General features: G+C 43.5%; 1 protein-coding gene across 1 annotated transcript; it reads right to left on the bottom strand.

The window, feature by feature from the left end:
* Positions 1 to 244: 244 nt before the first annotated feature.
* On the bottom strand, positions 245 to 2,951 carry fgf19 (fibroblast growth factor 19; the record flags this gene model as incomplete). Its single annotated transcript, XM_080771588.1, has 3 exons — positions 245 to 598; positions 2,025 to 2,128; positions 2,729 to 2,951. 3 exons carry the CDS (start codon positions 2,949 to 2,951, stop codon positions 245 to 247), a joined length of 681 nt encoding a protein of 226 aa, XP_080627714.1.
* Positions 2,952 to 12,306: the final 9,355 nt, after the last annotated feature.

Below are 12,306 nucleotides of genomic sequence, written 5' to 3'. Positions count from 1 at the left end.
TCTCACACGTACAGCATATAAACAAGGGTGAACAACATAACGTCCTCAGAGATCTCAAGTGTCTTAATGCTTCTGTATAACACCCCAAGATTCAAGCCCGCGGGCCAGGTCTCCCACATGCATTGGAACATCTTAACCACTGGTCTAAGAGGGCCCCGTCGAGGAGATATTAGGCTTTTGGTATTCAGGCTAGAGGCTCAGTCTGAGCCCACTCTGCTATACACTTCCAACCGAAGAATGAAACTCATCTGTCGTCGAAGCTGGGACTGTGAATCAACTGAGACAGCATCCCAAACGTGTCCATAGTCTGCTCGGGCATCTGCTGTGTCGGGTTCTGCTCTGGACGGTGGTGGGCCATCCGCTCCGGACCTCCTCCTCCTCCTCCTCCTCCTCCTCCCGCCAGCCCAAAGTCCCCGGCGCCGGTACCGATCCGGGGAAGGAACTGGGAGAGGGCCGGTAGACCCCGGTCCCGACCCTGAAGCCTCTGCCGCTGGTTCCCCAGACTGACCAGGGTGCCGTGCTTCTCTGAGGCGTAGACGGTGTAGCCGTCGGCCTGGATCTGCTCCCTGAACGTGCAGTCATCTCTGCTGTAGCTGTGCTGCATGCCGGGGGACAGAAGGAACAGGCAGTCAGAGTCAGTTCTGGAGAAAGTATAGGGACTGTTGGAGCCAGTTTTATGTTTTCTTTATTTGTTTTGGATTATTCGAAGCCTCCACCTCTAATTATAGAATCCCTGGTATATGTCATTGTCAATTTAGTGCACTTCCTGTATAATTTCTCCCCTTCAAAGTAAAAGCTCCCCTGCAGTGATTGTGGAACGGTTATTTGTAACTTTTATCACTTGACATGCATTTTGGGAACAATGATAAAATGTTTGGTGAGGCCAGGGAAGGCATACAGCTTTTGACCGCTTACTCACTTATTATTTCATGTTTTGTTTAGAGATATATTTGGAGAAAATAAAGAGTCTTCAGTTGAACTACAAATCCTCTCTGCACCTTTTTTCTGTTGGATGGAGTACGAGTCGAAACACCCCAGGGCCCTCACCACGTGGAGTTAGAGGTTTGGATGTCGAATGCCTCTACAGAGACTGATACTATTTGCTCATGTACTGGTATTTGCCTTTTATTTGTACGCAGAAAACCCCCTTTGGGGTAGTTGTCGCTGTACACTGTACTACAGCAACATATTGTTTTGTAATTTTTGTTACAGTTTTAGTTATAGGTCGTGATTTAGAAGGCATTTTTTACATTGAAGACAAACGTGAGGATTGCAAATTGTGATTGGCCCAGAATAAGAATGAGCTGTATGATGACAGGAGCGGCCCTCACTTCACACAAGTGTGATTTTTTCTTACTTCTGTATAGAAGTATTGTTAATCATTGACGGTGCTTTTTGTGATGTTATTCTTCTTCCTCTGACGCCTTACTATAGGGCTTGCTGTGTGTGGAAGAGAGGCCAAAGGCAGGTCAGGGGGTGGGGAGAGTACTGACTGTCCCTCCTATTTATCAGAGAAAGTGCATTGTTGACATTGGCCACAGAGAGACAGTCGGGGGCCAAGGTTGTTGCAGCATGCTTGTTGTAAGGTTTTCATTCACGCAAACACATCCTACCCTGCAACACTCTGGACAAAGGTTGGCGAACCGATTGACTGGCTGGCTGGCTGGCTGGCTGGCTGGCTGGCTGGCTGGCTGGCTGGCTGGCTGGCTGGCTGACTGACTGGCTGGCTGACTGGCTGGCTGACTGACTGGCTGACTGACTGACTGGCTGGCTGACTGACTGACTGGCTGGTTGGCTGGCTGGCTGGCTGGCTGGCTGACAATCTGATTATCAAAAAGGCATACATGTGCCATTTGCTGAAGGACTAACACGCACAAGCTCGCGCGCGCGCACACACACACACACACACACACACACACACACACACACACACACACACACACACACACACACAATTAATTTAAACGATTGAGCTGAAGATCAGCCTATATACACTTTTGGACAAGCGGCAGCAGAGCCCTCACCGATGAATATAGCCTCCCGTCGCCTTCCATGCAGAGGAACTGCGAGGTTTCTATTCCTTTCATGACGACACTGCCTGTATCCACTGAGCGGATCTCCAGGAGACCTGCAAATTAAGACAATGATAAAGACCATGAAGGCTATATATATATACTATTCCATTCTAATTTACACAAGTCATATTTTATTTCTATATCAAAGAACGTGCCCATGCAGCTAACATTCAGGGTAAAGGTCCTTATAGGACTACAGGTATTAATGTAAATAACAAACACTGATGCTGTATGATCATCTGAGACTGTATAGGCTACACACAAATGCAGCCTAAGCAGTCACGGAGTTAAAATATATCGACGATAACTGAGGACATTTTTAAATATAGGCTACACTGCGTGGTTCCATCTCCAAATTCAGTAAAGTATATAGCCTGGCTGCATGGCAGCCTTTTCTGTGCGCATGCATGTTGACCGCCTTACACTTATACATTCTGTGACCATGAGCTGATTTGTATTGATTGTATTGGAGTTATTTATGTATGTGTATTTTTTTCTTGCGTGTGCATGGTGTTTTGTATTTTTTTTGTTTTCGTTAGCCTCTGTCTATGTTTATTCTAAAATGAAATAAACTTTGAAATGTAATAAACAGAACGTTTATACTATACTATCCCCCCTGAGGATAGTATTAAGTATTAAATAGTCTTACTTACTATATTTAGTTTGATGAGGGGAGCCGTGTACCTGTCCGTCTCCACTGATCTGCAGGTGGAGTCCGGGTCTGGCTGCATACAGATGCCTGTGTCGCACCACCTGTCCCCAGCCGTTGGAGAGGTGTGGACCCTGGTCCCCTACTGGGAAACACGCCACTCCGACCGACACGACGATGTTAGCGATAACGAACAACACTGCCACACACACCAGTACCAACGGCATGTTTGCGTCAAACGATTTTTTTTTTCTTCTTTTTTTTTTTAACCGCGTGCTGCACGTGCGTAAAAGTGTTCGTATTTATCCAAAAGACGGTTGATCTCCCCGCGTGCTTTGCGCCTCCATGGGTTGGTCAATCTGTATCAATAAGTCAACGTCGTCCTGGTGACTTTTAAATGCCAGCTTATCAGTGAGAGCGATAAGCATCTTCCCAGCAGCCAGTTCTGAGAACGTCAACACCACACACACACACACACACACGCACACACGCGCGCGCGCGCGCACACACACACACACACACACACACACACACACACACACACACACACACACACACACCAAGCAACGCCACATGCGCAACCAACCGTATATATCCGCTATTTGCAGGCAGATAGGCCTACAGAAAAAAATAGGCCTAGTCCTACAGTACACAGCCATGACATATAGTTACAAAAATATAATGATAAAAAGCTTTAATTATTATAATATATATCTACTCTAATATAATTAGCTAATATATAAATATAGTAGCCTATAGGCTAATATAATAATAGCCTAATAGGTATAACAACAACAACAATTTTGCAAAAACACATTTTTGGAACAAAAGGCCTCAAATCATCCAATTGCCATCAAGGTGTACAGAAATGCCACCCTTTTCACATTGGCCTATTATAGCGCCACCAGGAGGCCACAGCCTGACCTGCCCTGGTGGAGACCTGTGCCCAGAGGGGCACTTTATCTAGTTATTATTATTCTTATTATTCTTATTATTCTTATTATTATTCTTATTATTATTATTATTATTATTATTATTATTATTAATAATAATTATTATTATTGGCCTATTGTTGATGTTGTTAACATTGTTATAATTGACATTTAGAACATGACAGTTTGTTTCTTTTGGCCACATTATTATTTGTTTGCACCATAAAGTACACACATTTGTATTTGAGCATTAAAGGTTAAAGTCCACTGATCAATGTAGGCCTCCTAGCTGATCTGGCACAGTCGCATCCCACCTGCAGACTCTGGGTCAACTAAATAACACGCTTTGTTCCGCTCTTATCGCTGTGTGATGACCGCGCGTTTCCGATCCTTGATTTCTGTCAATTGCTTAACTCTAATCTCTACGCACGATTCACCGTAGCATTTACATAGCAGTTAAAAAATAACGGAGAACAAATATCACCAACTCCACAATTCCAGGGCGCAATTTTATACACGGGGCAGTCCAGACTCATATAGGAGTTTAAAACACAAACGCCTTGAAAAAGCCCATAATCTAATATAGATTGTATAGGCTTCTTCTCATACAGGCTGAAATTGCAGATTGCAAGAATTGCGCTCATGCAGTGTGGTGTGCCGTGAATGTCACTAGATGGCGCTGCAAGAACATAAGTTTGTAGGGAATGTTAAGTACTTCATGTCCTTCACTAGAGCTGCCATAACTAAAGTCCAAGTGATGAGTGCTTCTAATCAGACGTGACCCTAATGATGCATGTCCTAAACAAGATGTCACACACAGGTTCTTCTTATAGCCCATGAGCCTATATAGTAGAACATCTTGCGTTGCGATCCATTTTCGGGGTCCAGACTCCCAGGCTTGTGCTTGTGAAATACTGAACTGATGATATGATGCAGGCTCAAGCTTGTTTTCTATTTTCTTAAAGGGCAACTTTGCTGAGTTTGAACCTGAATCCTCTGTGGTTGAAGACGTGTATAGAGATGTATATAGCTTGAGAGACTGCTCTGGAGACACAGAAGAAGTTGGCAAGTGTTTGCACGCAGCTTCGACACTCCAAAAATAGTAGCTCTACAAACTCACAGCGACATCACTGGCACAAAGTCTCTTCGAATGAGGGTGCATGCATGCAGCCAAATACATATAATATCAATTTGGGGGTTCTTTTTAGGACGGTCCATCCTTGTCTGTCCCGCATGCAGGCCATGAGGGACTTGACCGTGGTGTTGATGTATATGGTGGCCACGTCATTGGGCGGTGTTACAAGGAGATATGTTATACGTTTTGCATGATGAGCTGTGCTGTAATAGGCCATGCAGGGCAGAGGCTGTGTCTCAACAACAACATGATGAGCTGTGCTGTAATAGGCCATGCAGGGCAGAGGCTATACAGTCTCTACAACATGATGAGCTGTGCTGTATAGGCCATGCAGGGCAGAGGCTGTGTCTCTATACAACAACATGATGAAGGGAAAGGAAAGGTACTATGTTTACCCAGGGTATAACTGGACTAAGCTCAAGAACTTGTTTACAGCCAGGCCCTGCTCATAGAACATTTCATGGTAGGGGTTCAATCATGCCTTGTCCAAGGGCACTTCAGCGGTGGTTTTAACGTGCCGGTCCGGGGGATATACGAACTATAGCGACCTTCCGATATCAAGACCGCTCCGCAAACCGTTCGGCCACCCTGTGCTGTGTAGGCCATGCAGGGCAGAGGCTGTGTCTCTACATCATGATGAGCTGTGCTGTAATAGGCCATGCAGGGCAGAGGCTACAGTCTCTATACAACATGATGAGCTGTGCTGTAATCGGCCATGCAGGGCAGAGGCTACAGTCTCTATACAACATGATGAGCTGTGCTGTGTAGGCCATGCAGGGCAGAGGCTGTGTCTCAACAACAACATGATGAGCTGTGCTGTAATAGGCCATGCAGGGCAGAGGCTACAGTCTCTACAACATGATGAGCTGTGCTGTGTAGGCCATGCAGGGCAGAGGCTGTGTCTCAACAACAACATGATGAGCTGTGCTGTAATAGGCCATGCAGGGCAGAGGCTACAGTCTCTACAACATGATGAGCTGTGCTGTGTAGGCCATGCAGGGCAGAGGCTGTGTCTCTACAACATGATGAGCTGTGCTGTAATAGGCCATGCAGGGCAGAGGCTACAGTCTCTATACAACATGATGAGCTGTGCTGTAATAGGCCATGCAGGGCAGAGGCTACAGTCTCTACAACATGATGAGCTGTGCTGTAATAGGCCATGCAGGGCAGAGGCTACAGTCTCTATACAACATGATGAGCTGTGCTGTAATAGGCCATGCAGGGCAGAGGCTACAGTCTCTATACAACATGATGAGCTGTGCTGTGTAGGCCATGCAGGGCAGAGGCTGCTGTCGTGACTTGACCTGCCTGTGACATTTGAGAGGAGCGGCCCCTCACTCAGTGCTGCTGGAACACTGCAGTAATGTTGATGACACTGTTTGGGGTCTACACCCCCCCCCCCCTCCTCCTCCTAGCCTGGCTAATAAGCCAGACCGAATCAGCCGTTGGCAAGAAAAAAAAGATTGCCTGCCGGCGACAGTGTGATTTGAGTCTGGCTTATAGCCAGGCTACCGCTACACCCCCCCCCACCCCCCACTAGACCATTCTCAGTCCCAGGAATGGGTGCATGGACCAAAGGGGAGCTCCATTTTGTTCCGTTTAGTTTTTTTAGGAATATGTTAATAGTTAATATACCCACGTTTTTCACAGATTTTGCCCCCCCTAATATATGATGATATGAATGATATCTATTTTTCGTTTTTTTTTGTTTTTGTGAAGAGTCTTGATGAAAAAATATTAAAGAAGAGTACCTCAAGTTGCCATTTGCTATATACTTTGCTATAACAAAATATGTTTAGTGGTTCTAATACCAGAACTGCCACAAAAGGCCTCCATATATGGAGCTGTCCTGTTGTGACATCACAAGTATGTTCTGACATCTGTATAGGAAATTACGTAACAGGCTTACCGTCTGCCAGAGTAATGATAGTAAGAGAGTGGCGGCACTAGCGTTGACTCCCATTGTAACAACGGAATGCGGAAGTGCTCATTCTATATCTCAATGGGATAGTTCCAGCTATAGGAGCAATGTTTGGAACTATATATGTTTGGAACGTGCAGTGGCGTGAATAGGTCCTATACTGGAAACCACATTTGTTGATGCCTAGAAATACATATTAAAGATATTTTTAGGATTCTTAATAGGACTTGGTTGTTGAAGATCCCTAAATATTCAGCACGACAATTGAATGGATTGAAGATGACCTCTTCTTGGGTGGGGGTGGAATTGTCAATGATCCCGTGATCCCGTTAAATGTTATTTTATGAACGGAAATGACAGATGAAGAGATTACACAACATCCTGTCCCTCATAATACTTTTAGAACCACTGCTCTATTATAGTCCTTCATTCCTTTAACCCATTCTGAGCTGAGATCAGATTCATACGAGGTTTCCACATGGACACACACTGGTCTGATTAACCCATTCTGACCTGAGATCAGATTAAAAAAATGTCAGTCGTTCTTCGATTTTTCAAAAAAATAGCAGACCTACAAGCTCGTAGCGCGCCACTCGGTGGCGCGCTATGAGCTTGTAGATCTGCTATTTTTCAATAGCTAAAGCATAACATGATGCTAACACCAAAATGGGTTCCCGTTCAGAATGGGTTAATAATGCATCAGTATTTTGACGTTTGTGCATTGTTGTATATCCATGTGTGCACGTGCACGTGTGTGCATGTGTGCGCACACACTCGCACGCACAAGCACGCACGCACGCACGCATGTGCATTTGTGACTCAGCTGACCAACAGGTGCCAGCCTAACGACTGTTTGGATGGCAGTTCATTTGAATGTCTCCCCTAAGCAGCGTCTCATTTGCTTCACCACCACAGTGCACAGCCAGATGTTTCATTATTCACTGTACACAACCCCAGTGTTCATTTAAAGGTGCTGGTATATATATTATGCAGTATGTTTGTTCAAATTAAAATGAGTGATAATGTTAAATAGCTCTGAGTATGCCTTCTGATCATTGCCATGTATACAGTGTTTTTTTTTTTAGTAACAGGGGTCTCCCCATCTCTTCAGCTCTTGAATAAACAGAAAATGCATTTTCGGGTCAGGACACCAATTTTATCATTTAACTCCTACAGGATACAGTAAAAACAGGCAGTGGTGGAAAAATTACTCAAATGTAACTTAACTTAAGTAAAAGTATACATACTGCAATGTAGAAGACGTACTCCGTTACAAGTAAAAGTGCTATATTCAAAAAGGATTACAGTACAAAAGTATCTGCATTGAAATGTACTAAAAGTACTAAAAGTAAACGTATACTCGTATTGCAGAATGTCCCATTTCACAAGTTCAAAATGTGCACGAAATCTTTTGAAAATAGCCGATCTACAAGATCGAAGATCTGCTATTTTCAAATGGCTGAAATGTGTATGGGTTGAGGTGGTTAATGTATGTTTTCAAATCAAAATTAAAAACTCTGAAGTAACTTAAAGTTTTCAAATAATTGTAGTGGAGTAAAAGTACAAATCTTGGCGCTGAGATGTAGTGAAGTAAAAGTATTGGAAATTGGAAATACTCAAGTACAAATATACTTTAAAATTGTATTTAAGTATAGTACTTGAGTAAATGTACTAGTGAAATAAATGTGCAGACAAAATTGGAACTGGGACACTGGAAGTCAATGAGTGATCTTTGTGTGCATGGTTGTTTGTCCTGATTCGATATATAATCCACCCGAAAATGCATTTTCTTTATTATTGTTATTTATTTATTTTTATTTTCTATGCCTATGTATATTTTGTATTAAATGTACAGAAACCTTATAGGTACCTTATAGGTCTACAGAAACAAATGAAAGTGTTTAGTCTAACATGGGCCTATAACCTCTTTTTTCTCTTTTTCTTTTTTTAAATGTATTTGTGTTTTCTTGTGTTGAAATAGGTGAAGGGATGTAGTTGTCTGTATGTATGAATTAAAAGGGGGGAAAAGGGTCAAAGTCAGCTAACAACAGTGACATGAAACATGTAGAAACAAATGTGAAAAGAAAATGTGCTACAAGGAATTGTACATGTGCGATTGACTCAATAAAGTAAAAAAAAAAAAAACTTTTTCTAAAGAGCTGGAGAGACAGGGAGAAAAACAATCAATGATTACAATCAGAATACAGAGCTTTAAACCTTTTAACAAACTTTTAGTTTTAAGCAAAGAAATATCACTTATACAGCACCTTTATCTCTGAGAGTGTACAAATGGAACCGCATGCATCCGTAAGGGTCTATTTGGTTTTACACTCTCAGTGTCGGTCCATTTTGTTTCATTTGTATACACTCAGAGTCACATTAACATAGACTGCAAATCACACGTGGAAACAATATTCAGATTGCATTCAAGTTCCAAACGGTATATAACTTAATCTTTTCGAGGATCATTTTAAAATCCACAATCTGTTTATACATTTCAATAGCACCATGCAGATCTTTGCGAGATTTTGAAATGAATTCACGCTCCTCGTAATGATCTTGATCCAGAGCCAAAAAAGCAGATATTTTAGGAACAGCCGCACTGTGTGTGTGTGTGGGGGGGGGGGGGGGGGGGGGGGGGGACCACCACCACCACACTCCTCTCACCTGTCCCGTCCTGTCCTGCCCTGCCCTGCACCCCCCCCCCCTTCCCAACAGTTTGAGCCATCCCTGCTGGGTGTTAAAGACCCAGGCTTGGACTGAGTTAGTTGGCAGGATAAAGGCAGTAACACCCAATAAGCCTGGAGGCTTAGGAAGTGCCACAGCCCAGGCATCCGGGGACTGTGAGGGGCCAAATGATACTGGGCTCAGTGGGTCTGGGCTCGGAGCTAAGTGGCCCCCAAGGTGCACCCCCACCCACCCCACACCCCCCCCCCCCCCCCCCCGCCTCTTACAGCGAGATGAGAGATGAGAAGTGGGTGCTGAACGATGTTTGATCACTGGAGCCGAGACTGAAGCAGTGGTGGAGGAAGTACTATCAATACCTTACTTACATGTTATGTAAACAGCATAAGTGCATTGTATGTAGTCATAGTACATAATATATATCATAGTAGTAGATGTATAGCTTATATGTATAGTTTCATTATAGATATTCCACTGTTACTTTCTTAGCTTACACATGTTTCATGATAAATGTTTTTATGTGATGTATTCCCCATGCTTTTTGTTCTTGCTTAATGTAAGTCGCTCTGGATTAAGAGCGTCTGCTAAATGCCTAAATTGTAATTGTACTTACTTACTTACTTACTTACTTAATATACAAGCAAAAGTCTCGTATTAAAAATGAGCTTGAGTCGAAATATATATACTTAAAGTCTATACCAAAAGTGAAAGTAGTCGCCTAGTCGGTATGCATACTGTCACAATCTTTCGAATGTATGAATTGTATATATTTGTCAAAACTTATAGCTGAGCTTGTAGGTATTGTCAATAAGTCTAAGGGGGGGGATTCACGTTTTTAGATTTTTGGCATGATGTTTATAGCTATATGGTTATAAGGTTTTCAAAAACCATCGCAAACGAGTCATGCATGGGCTCGCCTCCTATATAGTGGTCTGTTTGCAATCGTTTTTAAATAATTGTCGTGGAGTAAAAGTAGAATATTTTGCCTCTGAGATGTAGTGGAGTATAGAAATACTTTACTTCCCATCCCTGGAAGTGGGTTCAATTCTATAAGATGTCTCACTGGTGTCACAGACAGAGGCATAGAGTCCTTCACCTCCTGAGGGAATGGAACTCAGTGTTACTACACAACCACTCACATGCATGTATAGATGGAATGAATACAGGATGAATGTACGATAATGATGATGTACAGTACATATACCTTATACTGCACATTTAAAGGTATATTCAGTGATTTCACTCAAAAAACCGTATAGGTTTCGTTTTTGGCTGGGACCTAAGCCTTTCAGGTTTGTTTGATCCCCAGGGGTTAACTGGGGTTGGGGAGGAACTCCTTATATGGTCAGCACACTCTATAATAGAGAGGATTATCACAACAAAACAAAAAAAGAAGTGATATTTGAATTAAGTGAAATCACTGAATATACCTTTAACCAGATCTCTATTGAGAATGAGGTCTCAATGAAATCACCTACTGTATGTCTTGTGGACACGTCACACAATTTCACTACTTGTACCTGTATGGGTGAAGGCCAAAAAAAACATGTTCATTCTTGATTCCTGATTCCTTGTGACTAAATAAAAATCACACCCGTGTGAACTGAGTGGTGCAACTCCCCCCCCCCCCCCCCTCCCTCTCTCTCTCTCTTTCTCTCTCATTAGCAGGCAACAGTGCAGCACTGTCTCTCTCTCTCTCTGTTTCTGGCACAACAGCGCCCCTACTGGTACTCAGATAATACTGGTGCTCATGAACGTCACATAATAGGTTAACGTCACATAGGTTAACGTCACATAGGCGGACACAGGGACACGGACATTGCTGTTCCTTGGAGTGGTTGCACCACTCAAAAATATGAATGTATTAGCAATTGGAGCACATGTGAGCCATGGGGATACATGCAGCCCCACCCCAACCACCGTAGCACTATTCTATAGTGCAGCTTGAATGGGACAGGCCTGTCCCCCCTTCCCTTCAACGGGACAACAGGAAATGTATTATTGAACTTAAACTCTCCTCACCTACCTGTGTGTGGACGCAAGGGCCATCAAATGGCTATTCAATGACCTCTCCCCGTTAGTGAACACATGGTTGTCACCCAGCCTTCTTTGCGTCCCATTCGACTTGAAAGGCTCTCTCGGAATGGACATGTAGCTCTCTAATTCCACACATATCTGCATGCGTACACGTGGCGGGGGTCGTTGGAAGCATCGTGTGAGCCATGTGTCGTATAGCAGCAGACACACAATGAGAGGCTGCATGGAGGCAGCCCTGATAGATGAGTGTGTCTATACTCTCTAAGCAGTGTGTCTCTAAGTTTAGGACTGGTTTACAGCCTCCAGACGGGCTGTCCTTGGGTTCCCAGTGGCAGAAAGCAGTCATTCTTTTCAGGGTATGACATGAAGGCCTCTTTTAGCCCAGGGTCCAGGCTTGAGTGGAGCACAGAAATGCGTACGTGGAGGGCAGCTATGTGTCCAAATCACACCTGTCCCCGTTACAGGCCAAGGCCACGCGGCTCTGAGAGGTTGCACGCGTAAAACTAGAAGCTATACTATAGAGAGAGAGCCGTGACTCTACCTGGCATTATGTATAGAAAGCATGACTTGACATTAAAGAAATGTGAATACCAACAGGCCTATGCAGACAACAGGCCTTTCCAATGCATTGAATATTTTTCCAATTTTCAATTTCCATGTGATTGTTGCTAATGTAAGCAACAACTTCTGGGCCAGACATTCTTTGAATGTGCCCCCGTGCGTGCGTGCGTGCGCATGTATGAATCAAAATGAAAAACAATTGCAATTCTCAAATTGCAGAGGCTGTAAATAACTGCATAACAGCGGCAAAATGGACCTCTAAACAAAGAAATGTACTGCTTTGCATAACATTTGGTCCATGAATCAAGTAT

The sequence above is a fragment of the Protomyctophum bolini genome (assembly GCF_963924005.1).
Source record: "Protomyctophum bolini genome assembly, chromosome: 1".
NCBI lineage: Eukaryota > Metazoa > Chordata > Actinopteri > Myctophiformes > Myctophidae > Protomyctophum > Protomyctophum bolini.
The sequence above is the reverse complement of the archived record's forward strand: the minus strand, read 5'-3'. Positions and strand labels throughout refer to the sequence as shown.